Genomic DNA, 16,929 nt, shown 5'->3' with positions numbered 1-16,929 from the left:
ACCACAAACAGCCTGGATAAAGGAGCGTCATAAACGTCATCAGCCAGCAGGGGGCAGCAGCAGACCTCTGCAGATGGGGAACATCTGCTTCCTCCATTCATCCAGAAGGTTCTGCTTCCAGACTGAGGGGAAGGTTCCAGTCCTGGGGCCTCATTTATAAAACTTTGCGTAGGATTTGCGTCAGAAGTGGCGTACGGATGAAACATAGGACGTGCGTACACACAGAAATATTGGGATTTATAAAACCGTGCGCACGCACATCCTACGCATCTTTCCCTTTATAAATCACAACCGATTCTAAATGCTGCGCAGCTTTTGCGGCTACATGACACGCCCATAGTTGCCCATAAATAGTCCGTGAAACGCCCACAAATTAATATTCATGGCTTGCTAAATCATGGCAAACACAGAGAGGAAATGAAAAAAACGTAACTCCACTCAATGTGAAGTAGAAGTTATCGTTGGCGAGGTGGAAAAGAGGAGAAAGTGTTGTTTGGAGGGCACAGTGTGGACATTACTAATGCCAAAAAGGCACGTGAGCGGCAGACGGTGGCAGACGCCGTAATGCTGTAGCCTCACAACCTCGGACCGTGGCCGAAAATAAAAAAGAAATGAAAGAAATGATCGGACATCAAAGTCAAGGCAAAAAAAGGTCTAGCGCTGCATCGCCAGAGTGTGTCCGCCACGTGGGAGGGTGGGGGGGGGGACCGGAGCTGACCCCTCTTGATGAGAAACTGGCCGCTATTATTGGGGAATCCCTATTAAGTCCCCCTTATCGGCGTCCTCCTCCGCCTCAGTCACCTGACTGAGACGGAGGGGACGCCGACGCGCCAGGGTCAGGGTGACACAGGTAAGAGAAATAATTCAAATGAATGCAGTCAAGTCACATGTATGCAGGCTACACAATTACAGATTATTAATATAGAACAATTTTATTTTAGTTGCTGGGTGTTCCAGCGGGGCCAGTGGTTACGATGCTGCAGCTGAGCAGCCGTCTGGACCCAGCGTCTCCACGGCACGCGGCTCTCAACCCTCCAGCAGTGGACGTGTCCTCACCGATGCAGTCCTTGAAATGCAGAGGGAAGTCAGTAGTTCAATCAGAGAGGTAGCCAAGGAGTTGGGCGAAATCAAGATCGCCCTGACTGAAATAAACTGCACGATGAGGGAATTCTTAAATAAATAATATTTTCCACACCTCTTTTTCTTTACAAGCATCACTTCCAAACGCTGGCGCACAGCAGCAGCATTTGGCTCAAATACGTGGGGAAGGGGTTCAGGGTCGGGGCCAACACAGCAATCAGCGCCAGGGGGTAGAGGCGCGTTTTTAAGCTGTGCCACATTGTGTAGCACAGCACATGCCAGCACGATTTGGCACACACTGTCATTTTCACGTGTTTCTTCCATCTGCCGACGGTGTCGCCGTTTCTCATTTCACCCGTTTTTGTGCGTACGCCTGGGTCAGAGCTTGAAGGACCGCACATTTTACCCTCAAGTTTGCTTTTTATAAATCTCAACTATTGCGTAGAGAGTGGCGTACGCCTTCTTTTGTGCGTACGCAACGTTTAGAAATGAGGCCCCAGGTCCTGAACATGAAGCAGACCCACACCTCTAACTCCATCACCCTGAACATAGGAGCCCCGCAGGGGTGCGTCCTGAGTCCCCTGCTCTACTCTCTCTACACACACGACTGCGTGTCTTCGCACAGCTCCACATCCATCATCAAATTCGCTGATGACACTGTGGTTCTGGGCCTCATTGACAACAACAACGAGACCGCATACTTGGATGAGGTAGAGAGATTGACATCATGGTGCCAGGACAACGGTCTCTCTCTGAATGTGAGCAAAACTAAAGAACTGATTGTGGACTTCAGGAAGAGACAACAGCAGCCCTACACTCCTCTTATGATCAGCGGGTCCCCTGTGGAGAGGGGGAGCAGCTTCAAGTACCTGGGTGTAAACATCTCGGAGGACCTGACTTGGACTACTCACATTCAAACACAGGTTAATAAAGCAAGGCAAAGACTGTACCATCTGCGACAGCTGAGGAAATTCAGGGTCTCACCAGCAATCCTGAAAACCTTCTACTCCGGTGCCATAGAAAGTGTACTGACTCAGTGTATCACAGTGTGGTATGGGAACAGCTCAAGCCAAGACTGCAAAGCCCTGCAGAGAGTCGTGCGCGTAGCTGAGCGCATTTCAGGGTCTGCTCTCCCCTCTCTGCAGGACATCTACCTCAAACGCTGCAGAAGTAGAGCCGCAAAAATCATCAAAGACTCCACCCACCCCAGTTATCATATTTTCACTTTGCTGCCATCTGGTAAGCGCTACCGTAGCCTGATGGCAAAGACCGAGAGACTCAGGAGGAGTTTCTACCCCCAGGCCATCAGGCTCTGAAACTTTAACTCTAAACGTGTATCTTAATTATTTAAGTCTACAGTCCACATTCATGCACATTTTTGCATTCTATATTTAATTCTACAATACACATTCTTTTCTTATTTCATCTTTACATAGTTTCACTTATGTATATTATGTATATTTTACAGAAATTTATTATGTACATTTCCTGTACTGTTTTCTTTAATTATTGCACTGTCCATGGAGCGGACCTGGGTTACATTTCACTACCGGTTGTATTTACTAAATATAACTTTGTATGTGACAAATAAAAGAATCTTGAATCTTGAATCTTGAATCTCTTGACCTTCAGAGACACTTACGGCTGAGCCTCCATCAGGTGCAGCAGGGTGGGCGGAGACTTCCTACTCTGATGATCCACATGCAGCGTCTGTGTCTGCAGGTTGAGGGTCTGACGCCGTGGGCTCTCTGATCTGCTCCTGCGTGTCAAAGCTGCTGCATCAGTCTGAGACCACCAACATCACAGCTCCGCCCCCAAAACCACTCTGCTTCTGCTGAAATAGATCTGTGACAACCAGGAGACTCTAAAGTCTGTCTGCTGCTGAACATGGAGCTGAGGATGATGATGGTGGTGAGGATGATGATGGTGGTGATGATGGTCAGAGCTGAAGGAGTGAATGTGATGAAGGTCAGAGCAGAGTTGGGTACAGACGTCTCCTTAAACTGCTCCATCAGGAACAGAGACATCTTCTGGTTTGTAGAGATCTACGGTCAGATCAGAGCAGGAATAGGACGACTTTATCATCCTAAAACACCTGAATACTACTCTCTGGACTTTAAATCCAAATATTTCATGGTGGAAACCCGTCTGGAGATCAAGAACGTCAATGTAGACGACTGCAGGTCTTACTTCTGTGCAGAGAAGAACAATGGGAACCTCGTCTTTGTGGACTCTTTCCTACTAGAATCAGGTAAGAACGTCTTCCTGCAGACCTGATCCTGACTGCAGGTCTCTTCATTCAGCAGAGGTTCTAACCTTTGTAGACGCAGTAAATGGTCCTTTTGTGGACAAACGAGGCGTCTTCTTCTTCTTCTTCTTCCTCTTCTTTGTCTTCTTCAGGACGATCTCACGGTCCCCTCCTCCAATGTGGAACAGGATTGTTTGCAGTACCTGGGAGTTTTTCTTTGTGGTCCTGTCACGGTCAGAAAGAACTGGGAGGATGTTGTCCATAACCTGGGGGGAGGGGGGGATGAAGAAGTGGTGATGGCTGCTCCCCCGGATGTCTTTTAGGGGGGAGTTCTGGTGTTGCTTCCCTGCTTTGCCACCGGCTGATGTGTTTGGACCTCCTTCAGGGTTGCTGTCTCTGCTTCAGTCCAAGCTTGTCAACTTCTTCTGGGACAGTCTACACTGGTGCCACAGGAAGTGTTGTTTCTTCAGAGGAGGGGGGGACAGGGCCTAGTGAGCCTGGATCCTGCTCCCTTCAGGATCCAGTTCCTGCAAAGGTTTTTGACGTGATGTGGGGGAGCTAGCTGCACCTTAACGTGTGACAGTGGAGACGGGCAGGTGGAGGGACAGGTGAGTCAGGTGGCAGAGGTCGTCTCCTGACTGCTGGAGGGAGGGGCTGGACGTGAAGGGGAGGAGGCTCCTGGGTGATTCCTGCAGCAGGACCACGGCTCTCGACCGTGATGAACTGTATCCAGAGGTGTGGTTGAGCCCTGATCTGGGGGGTCTTACTGGACATCTGCTTGGTCCCTTCAGTCCCAACAGCCTGAGGATGTTGTTCATGAATGTGAAGACTTTGAACAGGACTAAGAACCGCCTTCCCAGCAGGTAGACTAACAAACTGAGTGGGGGGGGGGGGACCACATTGGAGAGTTCTTTCCAAGGATGGAGGGACAGGGTGGATGTGAGGGAGGTGACTGCAGCAGGCCCTGGTCTGTTGGACCTGACACGGTTCTGATGCTTCTGTTATCTCTGTTCTCAAGCCAACTGTCTCTGGCCTTCCTGAGATCAGAAGGAGACCATTTCCTGTTTTAGTCAGTGAGAGACTCTTCTAACGTCTGTGTTTGCTCTTCTAAAAGTGATTTTCTCCATTAGTTGTTTTATTTGTGGGTCAGGGTTCAAGAAGACAGACAGAGAGAAGGCAGGGCAAGTTTATCTGTAGATCACAACTCAAACACAAAGTGATTCAGAGCAGGAGGCCGGTCCCTGAAGGCCTCAGAGTCCAGGGGGGTATTCCAGGAAGCATGTTTAAACTAGCCTGACTTTAACCCTGAACTCTGGCTGAAATCCGCCTGAACTTGCTTACTCTGGGTATGTCGGTTCCAAAAGACCGGATATGAGTTAGCGTAATTACGCTCGACTTGGTAACCCTGGGTTAATGCTCGGTACATAAAGACATAAAGTCACCATGGAAACGCGTGGAGAAAAAAAAAGAAAGCGCTGTACTTAAGTGAGACGGAGTCTGAGATTTTAATGACGGCGGATAAAGATTATAAGTCCATCAAAAAAGTAACATGGCTGAAAAATAATTTAAATAATTTAGTTAAATATATTCAAACTCAATAATTGTTTATACAACTCAAATTTACGTATTTATCTAACTAAATGTCACATTACTCCATTAATCTTTTTTCCATCTTAATTACTTATATTTTTTGTACTTTCATATGTCTAAGTTTGAGCCGGCAGATATGCTCATTTTTATAACAATAAAAAGAACGGAAAAAAAATGCACGGAGTGCAAAAATTCATTAAAGAATTTTCCGTCACTGTCATCACAGCCTTTAGTGGTAGAGGTGCTATATAAACTCATCATCCTCTCCTTCACTCTCACTCATGGTGCAGAGACTTAAGCACAGTAGGACAAAATAGCTCGGCAAAACACGGTGAAACAGCTACACAACTAAACACATTTTGTCAAAAACCCACACTTAAACCAAAATCCGTCCAGACAGGCAAAGGGAATGATATCCCAGAATCCCTTGCGGTGCCAATCTAACAGCAGCATCAAAGTTACACCTACAAGTTTAATTGAATTAATTTGAATGAAAGCAAAATAATTGTTTGAAAACTACGTGTTATTTTTAAGGTAACCTAACAAAAAAATGATTTATCTTAACTGAAGCAAATAATTAAGTTAGATCAAAGTATAAAGTTTCTCTTTCCATCATCCATACATGGTCTTATCACCCTCTCATGGTGGAAAAAGTATTATCTGAGCTTCTTCATCCACTAAATCATCTTCGAATGGACACGCCATGCTGCTTCACCTCTCTGAAAACAAACTAAGCTTCAACTAAACCTGCTCCAGACCAGGTTATGTTCAGAGCATGAGTTGCCATGGTAACTTGACCCACCCTGAAACATACCTCCATTTCTGGAACCGAAAGCTGAGGTTATTAACTTCCTTAGCCTCAAACTTACCGTGGGAGCTAGCATAACCTGCTTTCTGGAATACCCCCCTGATGGTTCACATGGCACTAACATGTCAGAGATGTACTTTAAGGCCATGGAAAGACTTGGAAACAAGCAGAGCTGCTTTCAAGTCGTTTCTTTGAGCCACAGGAAGCCAGTGCAGAGACCTGATGTGATGCTACTTCCTGGTTCTAGTCAGGACTCCAACAAAGGAGCCTGATAAATACAATGAATTATTTTGCTGTTCAAATCGTCAACAGCTTCCTGTCCTCTGCAGCTTTTCACAATAAAAGTCTTTGGAAAAGTACACCACTGTGTGTGGTAAATGGATCTGAGCCGGTTCTCCCTTCTTCAGATGTTTGGACCCCTCCACTGACCAACACGTCTGTCCGTGACGTTCAGGACCGCAGAGGTCAGGCGGCCGTCATCTACCACGGCGTCCTGGTGGGGGTCCTGGTCCTGTCTCTGGTTGCAGGTCAGAGCTGCTGTTTGCAGAGACAGGAGGACCTGCTGCTCTGACTCTTCTGCTCCTCTGCAGGATTACTTGTTTCCTCTGTGAAGAAGGTCAGCAGACACCTGGAGGGAGCAGCAGCTTCCACCGCCAGCAGCCCCCAGATGCTGCAGACTGAAGGTAGGAGGTCTGCTGCTGCTTCTGTCCGAGTCTCCTGAAAACTCTGTTTTCTCATGTTCCACACATCCTTTAGGATAAACCAGCTGAGGAGGAACATCTGTGAGAACGTGCTAATGTTCTGCCAAAGGACGTTAATGCTAGCAATGCTCAATAGCTGCTAATGCTAACGTTAGCTCCTGTTATGTTGTTAGCATGCCATTGGCTGTAATGCTAACGTTAGCTCATGTTGTGTGGTTAGGGTGCCCTTAGCTCTAATGCTAACGTTAGCTCCTATTGTGTTGTTAGCATGCCATTAGCTGTAATGCTAACGTTAGCTCCTGTTGTGTTGTTAGCATACCCTTAGCTCCAATGCTAACGTTAGCTCCTATTTTGTTGTTAGCGTACCCTTAGCTCTAATGCTAACGTTAGCCCCTGTTGTGTTGTTAGCATGCCATTAGCTGTAATGCTAACGTTAGCTCCTGTTGTGTTGTTAGCATACCTTTAGCTCCAATGCTAACGTTAGCTCCTATTATGTTGTTAGCGTACCCTTAGCTCTAATGCTAACGTTAGCTCCTATTGTGTTGTTAGCGTACCCTTAGCCTTTAATGTTAACGTTAGCTCCTTATGTGTTGTTAGCGTGCCCTTAGCTCCTATTGTGTTGTTAGCGTGCCCTTAGCTCTAATGCTAACGTTAGCTCCTATTGTGTTGTTAGCATACCCTTAGCTCCAATGCTAACGTTAGCTCCTATTGTGTTGTTAGCATACCCTTAGCTCTAATGTTAACAGCTTGTCATCATGCTGTTCCTGTTTACATTACCTGTTCTCCTTTTTCAGCTGCTTCCTTTAGGGGGCGCCGCAGAGAACCATCTACCTCCATCTAATCGTCTCCTCCACATCCTCCGTCTTCCACCCCTCACAATATGTGTGATGTTTCCTCTGCTGATTCATTTCCTTCAGTGTCCATACGTGTCGGTATCCTAAGAATCCTACCAACAACCACTGCATACCATCGTCTAAACATCATCTGTTCCACTTCCAGATCTACATTTTCAGACTGAATGGTCTGATCAGTGGTCCAACTTCCTGGATCTGATGTAGACATTTGAATATATCCACCGTTTCTGCAGGAAGAACTGTTTGTCTGTTGAGGTTCTGTTGTACAACTGGATTAAACTGTTGGATCACAACGGTTGAACAGAGGTCTGCTATTGGTCCCTTTGAGGAATCTGTGTATGCGTCTATAGAACCATCATCATCATTTGTAGGTCTATAGAACCATGATCATCATCTATAGAACCATCATCATCATCTATAGAACCATCATCATCATCTGTAGGTCTATAGAACCATGATCATCATCTATAGAACCATGATCATCATCTATACGTCTATAGAACCATGATCATCATCTATACGTCTATAGAACCATGATCATCATCTATACGTCTATAGAACCATGATCATCATCTGTAGGTCTATAGAACCATGATCATCATCTATAGAACCATGATCATCATCTATACGTCTATAGAACCATGATCATCATCTATACGTCTATAGAACCATGATCATCATCTATACGTCTATAGAACCATGATCATCATCTATACGTCTATAGAACCATGATCATCATCTGTAGGTCTATAGAACCATGATCATCATCTGTAGGTCTATAGAACCATGATCATCATCTATAGAACCATGATCATCATCTATACGTCTATAGAACCATGATCATCATCTGTAGGTCTATAGAACCATGATCATCATCTATACATCTATAGAACCATGATCATCATCTGTAGGTCTATAGAACCATGATCATCATCTGTAGGTCTATAGAACCATGATCATCATCTATACATCTATAGAACCATGATCATCATCTGTAGGTCTATAGAACCATGATCATCATCTGTAGGTCTATAGAACCATGATCATCATCTATAGAACCATGATCATCATCTATACGTCTATAGAACCATGATCATCATCTATACGTCTATAGAACCATGATCATCATCTATACGTCTATAGAACCATGATCATCATCTGTAGGTCTATAGAACCATGATCATCATCTATAGAACCATGATCATCATCTATACGTCTATAGAACCATGATCATCATCTATACGTCTATAGAACCATGATCATCATCTATACGTCTATAGAACCATGATCATCATCTGTAGGTCTATAGAACCATGATCATCATCTATAGAACTATGATCATCATCTATACGTCTATAGAACCATGATCATCATCTGTAGGTCTATAGAACCATGATCATCATCTATACATCTATAGAACCATGATCATCATCTATACGTCTATAGAACCATGATCATCATCTGTAGGTCTATAGAACCATGATCATCATCTATAGAACCATGATCATCATCTATACGTCTATAGAACCATGATCATCATCTGTAGGTCTATAGAACCATGATCATCATCTATAGAACCATGATCATCATCTATACGTCTATAGAACCATGATCATCATCTGTAGGTCTATAGAACCATGATCATCATCTATAGAACCATGATCATCATCTATAGAACCATGATCATCATCTATACGTCTATAGAACCATGATCATCATCTGTAGGTCTATAGCACCATGATCATCATCTATAGAACCATGATCATCATCTATAGAACCATGATCATCATCTAAGACAGCAGTCCCCAACCTTTATTTCGCCACGGACCGGTATGTTATATGTGGCGGACACACGCTGCAGCAATGCTACAATAAAGGGAGAGACATGTGATAAGACGTACTCTGCACTTTTATTGTGACATGCTAAACATTGTACATGGCACATGTGTCATCATCCTCTCCCCTTCCCACACTCATGGTGCTAAAAAGAAGTAAACACAACAGAAAGAAATAACTAAGGCTGAAACAACAGAACTGCCAGATGAAAGATGAAAGTAGGCAAAAAGAAACACCTGTGATCAACCCTATTGTGACCAAAGCAGGCAAAGGGGATCAATTCCCATAATTCCCTGTTCTGCCAACTCCCACAGTAACCCCTGCAGCCTGTGGAACTCCCACAGCAGACCAAACGCGCACGTGACCCACACTACAGTACACCAAAATAATATGACCTGCATGAAAACTGTGGTATTTTCTAAACATAACAATAAACACGAATTATGACATGAGCAACACTCCCCTAACCCGCAACACTCTCTGGTTGCTATGGTAACGTTTAAACATGCCTTCAAAATAAGAGCATGAAAAATCCAACTCACCACAATGCTGAATGGTTGGAGGGAATCTCCCATTGGGATAAATCCATATTTTAAGTAGGACTCCTGATACTGTCTGTCAAATGTAGCTTTCTGTTTTTGGAAGTGGAAGGCTCCTCTTCTGTCTCCTGGATGGGCCTTTTCCACTTGGCAAAGAAACTTTCCAAAGACGTTTGTTTTTACTCACTTTGCTAGTTCCTGGGTTTTATTTTAGCGGTATCCTATCATGTGACCGAGACGAGCGCCTTGTTCTGCCTCAAGAGGAACATAGACGGATGGAACAGAGAAGCTAGAGATTTTTCAAAATAAAACATCTTTCAGATTCCGAAATAAATAAAATGGAAGTCATGCAAGTTATTTTATTTTTTCTGTGCGGCCCGGTACCAAATGACCTACGGACCGGGTTGGGGACCACTGATCTATAGGTCTATAGAACCACGATCATCATCTATAGGTTTATACAGTCAGGACCATAAATATTTGGACAGAGACACATTCTTTCTAATTTAGTTTCTGTACATTACCACAGTGAATTTTAAATCAAACCACTCAGCTGCCATTGAAGTGCAGACTTTCAGCTTTTATTCCATGGGTTGAACAAAAAGATTGCATAAAAATGTGAAACACTAAAGCATTTTTCAACACAATCCCTTCATTTCATGGGCTGGTAAGTCATTGGACAATTGACTTCCATGCTATTGCATGGGCAGGTGTGGGCAATTCCCTCGTTATGACATTATGGGTGAAGCAGATAAAAGGCCTGGAGTTGATTAGAGGACTCGTGCTGCATTTGGAAGATTTTGCTGTGAACAGACAACATGCGGTCAAAGGAGCTCTCCATGCAGGTGAAAAGGGCCATCATTAAGATGAGAAAACAGAAGAAAACCATGAAACCAGAAACTGCTACAGTATTAGGAGTGGAAACATCAACAGTGTGGTCCATCCTGAGAAAGAAAGAAAGCTCTGGTGAACTCAGCAACACAAAAAGACCTGGACGTCCACGGAAGACAACAGTGGTGGATGATGGCAGAATCATTTCCATGGTGAAGAGGAACCCGTTCACAACAGCCAACCAAGTGAACAACACTCTCCAGGAGGTAGGCAGATCAATATCCAAGTCTACCATCAAAAGAAGACTGCATGAAGGTAGATCCAGAGGGAACACTGCAAGATGCAAGCCACTCAGAAGCCTCAAGAACAGGAAGGCCAGACTGGACTTTACTAAAAAGCTTCGAAAAAAGTTCTGGAAAAACATTCTTTGGATGAAACCAACCTCTACCAGAATGATGGCCAGAGAAAAGTATGGAGAAGGCGTGGAGAAGCTCCTGATCCAAAGCACACTACATCATCAGTAAAACACGGTGGAGGCAGTGTGATGGTCTGGGCGTGCATGGCTGCTAGTGGCACTGGGACACTAGTGTTTATTGATGACGTGACACAGGACAGAAGCAGCCCAATGAATTCTGAGGTGTTCAGAGACATACTGTCTGCGCAGATCCAGGTGAATGCAGCTCTGTCTGCGCAGATCCAGATGAATGCAGCCCTGTCTGCGCAGATCCAGGTGAATGCAGCCCTGTCTGCGCAGATCCAGGTGAATGCAGCCTTGTCTGCGCAGATCCAGATGAATGCAGCCCTGTCTGCGCAGATCCAGATGAATGCAACCCTGTCTGCGCAGATCCGGGTGAATGCAGCCCTGTCTGCGCAGATCCAGGTGAATGCAGCCCCGTCTGCGCAGATCCGGTGAATGCAGCCAAACTGTTTCATAATCCAGATGGACAATGACCCAAAACATCCAGCCAAAGCAACTCAGGAGTTTATTAAAGCAAAGAAGTGGAAGATTCTGCAATGTCCAAGTCAGTCACCTGATCTTAACCCAGTTAAGCAGCATTTCACTTGTTGAAGACTAAACTTCAGACAGAAAGGCCCACAAACAAACACCAACTGCAGTAAAGGCCTGGCAGAGCATTCAGAAGGAGAAAACCCAGCATCTGGTGATGTCCATGAGTTCAAGACTTCAGGCTGTCATTGCCAACAAAGGCTTCTCAACCAAATATTAGGAATGACCATTTGGTTTGCAGTTATTTCATTTGTCCAATGACTTACCAGCCCATGAAGTGAAGGGATTGTATTTAAAAAATGCTTTAGTTTTTCACAGTTTTATGCAATCTTTTTGTTCAACCCATGGAATAAAAGCTGAAAGTCTGCAATTCAATGGCATCTGAGTTGTTTTATTTAAAATTCAATGTGGTAATGTACAGAAACTAAAATAGAAAGAATGCGTCTCTGTCCAAATATTGATGCTCCTGACTGTATAACCATGATCATCATCTGTAGGTCTATATAACTGTGATAATTATCTAAAGGTCCTCAGTGTCTAACCTCTCAGCAAAATAAAGTCTATACCACCACAGCAGCATCAGAAAGCGTCAATCATCACGAGCAGAGCCTCAACTTCAGGGTTCAAAGGTGAGTTTTTGATGTGGAGAACCGATGTTCTGAACAACTAAGATCTAGTTTGGAGGAGAACAGCTTCAGGGTCAAAGAGCATCAGACACATGCAGGTAATCTGATTACTCTGTGTGGTTCCACAGGGTTCATCAGGGAGAAATGAGGTTCCCACAAACACGTTTCAACCAAAGTTTAATCTGAGAAACTGGAGATCCTCATCAGGAGAACCTCTGAACCAGAGAAGGTTCTGGATGGAAAGTAAAGATGGAAACACATCTGAACTCCTGCCCTAACCCCTGACTACTACACACTATGTAGAGCTCTGGATTTGAACAGCTGTTCAGACTCCATGATCACTACTTTTGTTTATTAGACGGTGAATAAGACGTCACCAGATCCAGGAAGTGAAAATCTCAGCAATGAGAACATTTTACAACTATTTATGAATCTACTGAGTTCTCAAGATGATGAAAAAAAATTTAAATACATTTTCTTCACAAAAAATGTTCAAACGCAATGCATTGTGGTCTATATTCACCAATCTAGCGGGCATTGATGACACTGGTTCTTTGCAGAGACTTCTGGGAAATTTCTAGAGCTCAGGATTTTGGAATTGTAGATTCAGACATCGTTACAAAACGGCAAACGCACTTTATAGTGAAGGAGCTCAGTCAGAGAATCCAGAGACAGAGAACGGAAAACAACCTTTCAAAATAAAAGTCCTTCAGTGCTTCTAGAACAGAAGTTCCAACAGGTTCTCCTTCATTCATCAACATAAATAAATAACGACTGGATCTGTAGGAACAGGAACGTCTTCAGTCTGAATGACCTTCTGCAGAAGAACGGAGGTTAAAGCTGCATCCTGATGAGGAGGAGGGTGTTCAGGTGCTAAACATCTGCTGCTGACCTCCTGTGGGAATAGAACCATAAGGTTCTAGCAGCCCAGCAGCACAGCAGCCAGCAGAACCACGTGGAGGATGGAAGGTCCAGCTGCTCCTGCCGAGGAACCTGCAGTCTTAGGCGCCAGCGTGGGCCTCACTTCTGAAACACAAAGACACTCTGTGAAGATGATGAAGACTCAACGTCCTGGTCTTCTTCATTGGAGGAACATCATCTTCATCTCACCTGAAACTCTCAGCTGGACCCTCCTCTTATGTCCAGGAACAATGTTACAGACATAAGTGTCTGAATCACTGATCTGCAGGTTCTTCATTTGGATGGAGAAGTTTCCGTTCTTGAATTCTTCCTGGAAGCTGAACACTCGATTCTGGTACCTCTGGTTCTGGTCTGAGAACACTGGAGAACCGTTCTCAATGTTAAAGACGGCGTTGTCATCTTTGTCCCTCCAGAAAACGTTGATCTGGTTTGGAAGAGGTTCTGAGAAGATGCAGGGCAGCAGGACGCTTCCTCCAACAGAACCGTCCAACACCAGCGAGTCCTGGCAGGTCACTGAGGAGGACAGGAGGGTTCAGACACACCTGTCCACCAATCAGAGGGCTGCATTTCTGTCCACCAATCAGAGGGCTGCATTTCTCTCAGTCAGAGAGTTCACCTGCAGTCAGCTCTGAACACATTTGAATATGAAGACTGAGCCGTTGGAAGAGGAACCAGTTTTCCATTCAGCCTCAGTCACATGACAAAGCCCCGCCCCCACCCACTCACAGGTGACCTTACCTGAGCTCAGAGCAGCCAGCAGCAGCAGAGAGACAGGAACCCTGCAGAGAGACAGACAGCAGCTTCAGAGTTCATCTTCCTCTGAAGCTCCTCCTCATCCTCACGTCTGGCTGGGACAAACAGGAAGTAGTTTGTTTGTGACATCATCAGCATGGATGCGGTCTATAGCTGCAGAGGAAGTGAGAGGAACCAGGAGGAGCTGCTCCCCCAGGAGGACTCCTCCTCCTCAGGAGGAGCTCTGATAGCATCAGCGCTCGTCTGGTTCTCTAGACGGGTCTGGACCTGCAGCCTCATCAAGACACACCTGGACAGAACTGCTAACCTCCCTGCTGCTGGACCGGTCCAATCTGTCTGAAGGAGGAGTGGCCAACAGGTTCTGACCGTCTGAGAGCAGAACTCCAGCAGAACCGGGTAAGAAGCTGCTCATACGGCTGAATGTTCTATCATCTGTGATGTTCTCCATCAGATTTTGAGGACTCTGCAGAACCTTAAGCCGTTTATACGACCATATTAGGAAAAACAGGAAGAGAAACCTGTTTACACTCGTCTGCAGATAAATGTCAAAGGTCACAGAGAATCTGGGAAAACAACAAGTCTGAGTGTTTAAGTCAAACGGCGGTAAAAAAAAAACCTTCTGATGATCAGTAATCTATAATCAATCTTTGAGCTTTAACCTGAAAAATGAAAACACAGCATTTCATGTTTGAAATAAACACATGTAAGGGTTAATGGTGTGTGCATGATCACTTTTTTAATGCACGCCGTGGAAGCCTGAACCGTCCTCCGCCTCGTGTCGGATGCTTTCTTCCGCCAAGTGCGTTAAAAAGTGATCATGCACACTTTAAAGGCTATTAAAACCCGCTTATACCATGGTCACTTACAAAAGAAATGAATATTAACCAGTTTTTAGTATTAATTCTGTTTTTTTTACGATTTGGATCTCACGAAAAGCGGACTATTTGTTACGTGGTTCGGCGCGGTGTCATTGTAATGTGACAATATATATAGCTGCAGTCAAGATTTGGCGAAATATCTATGCTGATCGTCCCGATGGGTTGGATAAAGCATCAGTTCAGAGAGAAAGTTTATCTCACACCGCTTTTGTCTAATTGATGAAGCTAAAGGTTGTTTTAAAGAAGCCGGTGCAGTGATACAAAACATTTAAGCTAGCTGACCGGAACTTATTTTTGGGGCGTGCAGTTCACAGAGAAGGCCGATGGAAATCTGATTACTTAGCAGTAATCTAATTCCTCTGCAGATATCTAACTCTAGACCAGCTTTCCAGCAAACTTCACTTTTCCTAAATTAGTCTGAAATCTGATTACTCGTCTACTTCAACACTAACATATTCTCTACTGTAATCTAATCACATTCACAGTAATCTGACTACTGCAATCATGTGAATATTTGATTGGACTAAGGATGAAGTCTGGAGTTTCTGCCTTTGTTCTATAGAACTGTTCTGAGCCACGATGACGTCACTGGATGTCATTAATCTGCATTTAGCATCAAATTAAATTGAATTCTGAACAGAATCCCCAGGATTGTGAGGCTCCGCCCATTTTGACCTACTTTATCTGTTTTCTGATCTTAAAGGAATCCCGACTAACCAGTTTCAAACTTTAGTTAGCTTAAGGAAAACATGCTAGCTAGCTTCACTGGAACCGGAAGTGCTTTGTTCCGTTATCCTCTGTCAGTTGCTAAACATTTACAACCCCCCCCACCACCCCAACCGAGTCCTTAACTGACCTCCAGAAGACTTTCATCCTGGAACTTTGGACCTTCAGCAGGACTTTATGACACCCTGAAACCTGCTAACAAATGCTAACACGCTAACGTGGCGTCACCACCCTCTTCCAGGAAAAGGACTGTGTGCGCATGCGCTCTAGGCTAGCAGTGACGATGATTATCAATAAATGTGATAAACTGGCTAAAGATAGGCAACATTTGTTAGCCTAGCTCTCCGCGTTCGGTTAGCATTTACGTACCCGCGGTACTAGAATGGTTTGGAGACAAATGCTAACAGGTCGGAGCTAGCGCGAGCTGCTTTCACGCACTGCTTCTGTGCAGCTCGGCGATGACAACAACTTCAGAACTCTAACGGAACCGCACCATCTGTGAAAGAAAGAAAGAAAAGAGTCAAAACCCAGAACTTGGTTCCGCCCACCCGGATGATAAAAATCCTGCAGTTCTTCCTCTAGAGGAGCACTGTTGAAGGAAATTATGCCCATCCATTTATCATCCATCATCCATCCATTCCATCCATCATCCATCCTCCATCATCCATCCATCCATCATTCATCCATCCATCCTCCATCATCCATCCATCCATCATCCATCCACCCACACATCCATCAACCATCCATCATCCATCCACCCACTCATCCACCCATCCATCAATCATCCATCCATCCATCATCCATCCATCATCCATCCACCCATCCACCCATCCATCCATTCATCCATCATCCATCCACCCATCCATCCATCCATCCATCCATCCATCCATCCATCCATCATCCATCCACCCATCCATCCATCCACCCATCCATCCATCCACTCCTCCACCCATCCATCATCCATCCATTCCATCCATCCACCCATCCATCATTTATTCATCCATCCACCCACACATCCATCAACCATCCATCATCCATCCACCCACTCATCCACCCATCCATCAATCATCCATCCATCCATCCATCATCCATCCATCATCCATCCACCCATCCACCCATCCATCCATCCACCCATCCACCCATCCATCCATCCACTCCTCCACCCATCCATCATCCATCCATCCATCATTCATCCATCATCCATCCATCCATCCATCATTCATCCATCCATCATTCTTCCATCCATTCATCATTCATCCATCCATGAATGTCAGATCTTTATGCAACAAATCATTTTTAATCAATAATCTTATCTCTTCTTTTAATCTTGATTTTATGTTTTTAACTGAAACACGGCTTGACAAAAACACAGGAAACATAGTTCTAGTCGAATCAACTCCCCCCAACTACAAACATGTATCAGAAATACGAGAAAATAAAAAGGGTGGAGGCGTTTCTGCACTGTTTAGAGATAATATTGCAACCCGCAGACTATCATTTGGTGTGTTTTCATCATTTGAGTATGTGTCCTT

At 44.7% G+C, this 16,929-nt stretch overlaps 2 protein-coding genes across 3 annotated transcripts in view; one reads left to right on the top strand and one right to left on the bottom strand.

Moving 5' to 3' along the window:
- The window catches only part of LOC101174974 (immunoglobulin superfamily member 8-like), a 35,504-nt gene extending 27,927 nt beyond the window's left edge, over positions 1-7,577 (top strand). Inside the window, exons 5-7 of the mRNA XM_011493217.3 lie at positions 6,134-6,253; positions 6,317-6,409; positions 7,222-7,577. Of these exons, the coding sequence (XP_011491519.1) occupies positions 6,134-6,253; positions 6,317-6,409; positions 7,222-7,268 (260 nt within the window). The 3' untranslated portion in view covers positions 7,269-7,577. The remainder of the gene's footprint in view (positions 1-6,133; positions 6,254-6,316; positions 6,410-7,221) is intronic.
- A 4,702-nt stretch (positions 7,578-12,279) lies between these two features.
- On the bottom strand, positions 12,280-16,021 carry cd4 (CD4 molecule). 2 transcript variants are annotated; one of them, XM_023949360.1, is made up of 5 exons: positions 15,528-16,021; positions 13,779-13,819; positions 13,230-13,553; positions 13,012-13,145; positions 12,280-12,936 (listed from the first exon to the last, which is right to left on the bottom strand). In XM_023949360.1, exons 1-4 carry the CDS (start codon positions 15,542-15,544, stop codon positions 13,039-13,041), a joined length of 489 nt encoding a protein of 162 aa, XP_023805128.1. In that variant the 5' UTR covers positions 15,545-16,021; the 3' UTR covers positions 12,280-12,936; positions 13,012-13,038. The 2 variants fall into 2 exon arrangements, with proteins under 2 accessions (XP_023805128.1, XP_023805127.1); XM_023949359.1 differs by having other exon boundaries at positions 12,280-13,145; positions 13,230-13,558; positions 13,784-13,819; positions 15,528-15,745.
- Between the last annotated feature and the right edge of the window lie 908 nt (positions 16,022-16,929).

The sequence above is a fragment of the Oryzias latipes genome, chromosome 2, assembly GCF_002234675.1.
Source record: "Oryzias latipes chromosome 2, ASM223467v1".
Lineage (NCBI taxonomy): Eukaryota > Metazoa > Chordata > Actinopteri > Beloniformes > Adrianichthyidae > Oryzias > Oryzias latipes.
This window is presented reverse-complemented; position numbering and strand designations above follow the sequence as displayed.

Excerpts from the sequence above, each read along its gene's own strand:
- cd4 (XM_023949360.1), bottom strand. Across the intron at positions 13,554-13,778 it reads GCTGGCTGCTCTGAGCTCAG|TGACCTGCCAGGACTCGCTG; the intron begins GTAAGGTCACCT and ends TGTCCTCCTCAG. Across the intron at positions 13,146-13,229 it reads GGTCCAGCTGAGAGTTTCAG|AAGTGAGGCCCACGCTGGCG; the intron begins GTGAGATGAAGA and ends TTTGTGTTTCAG.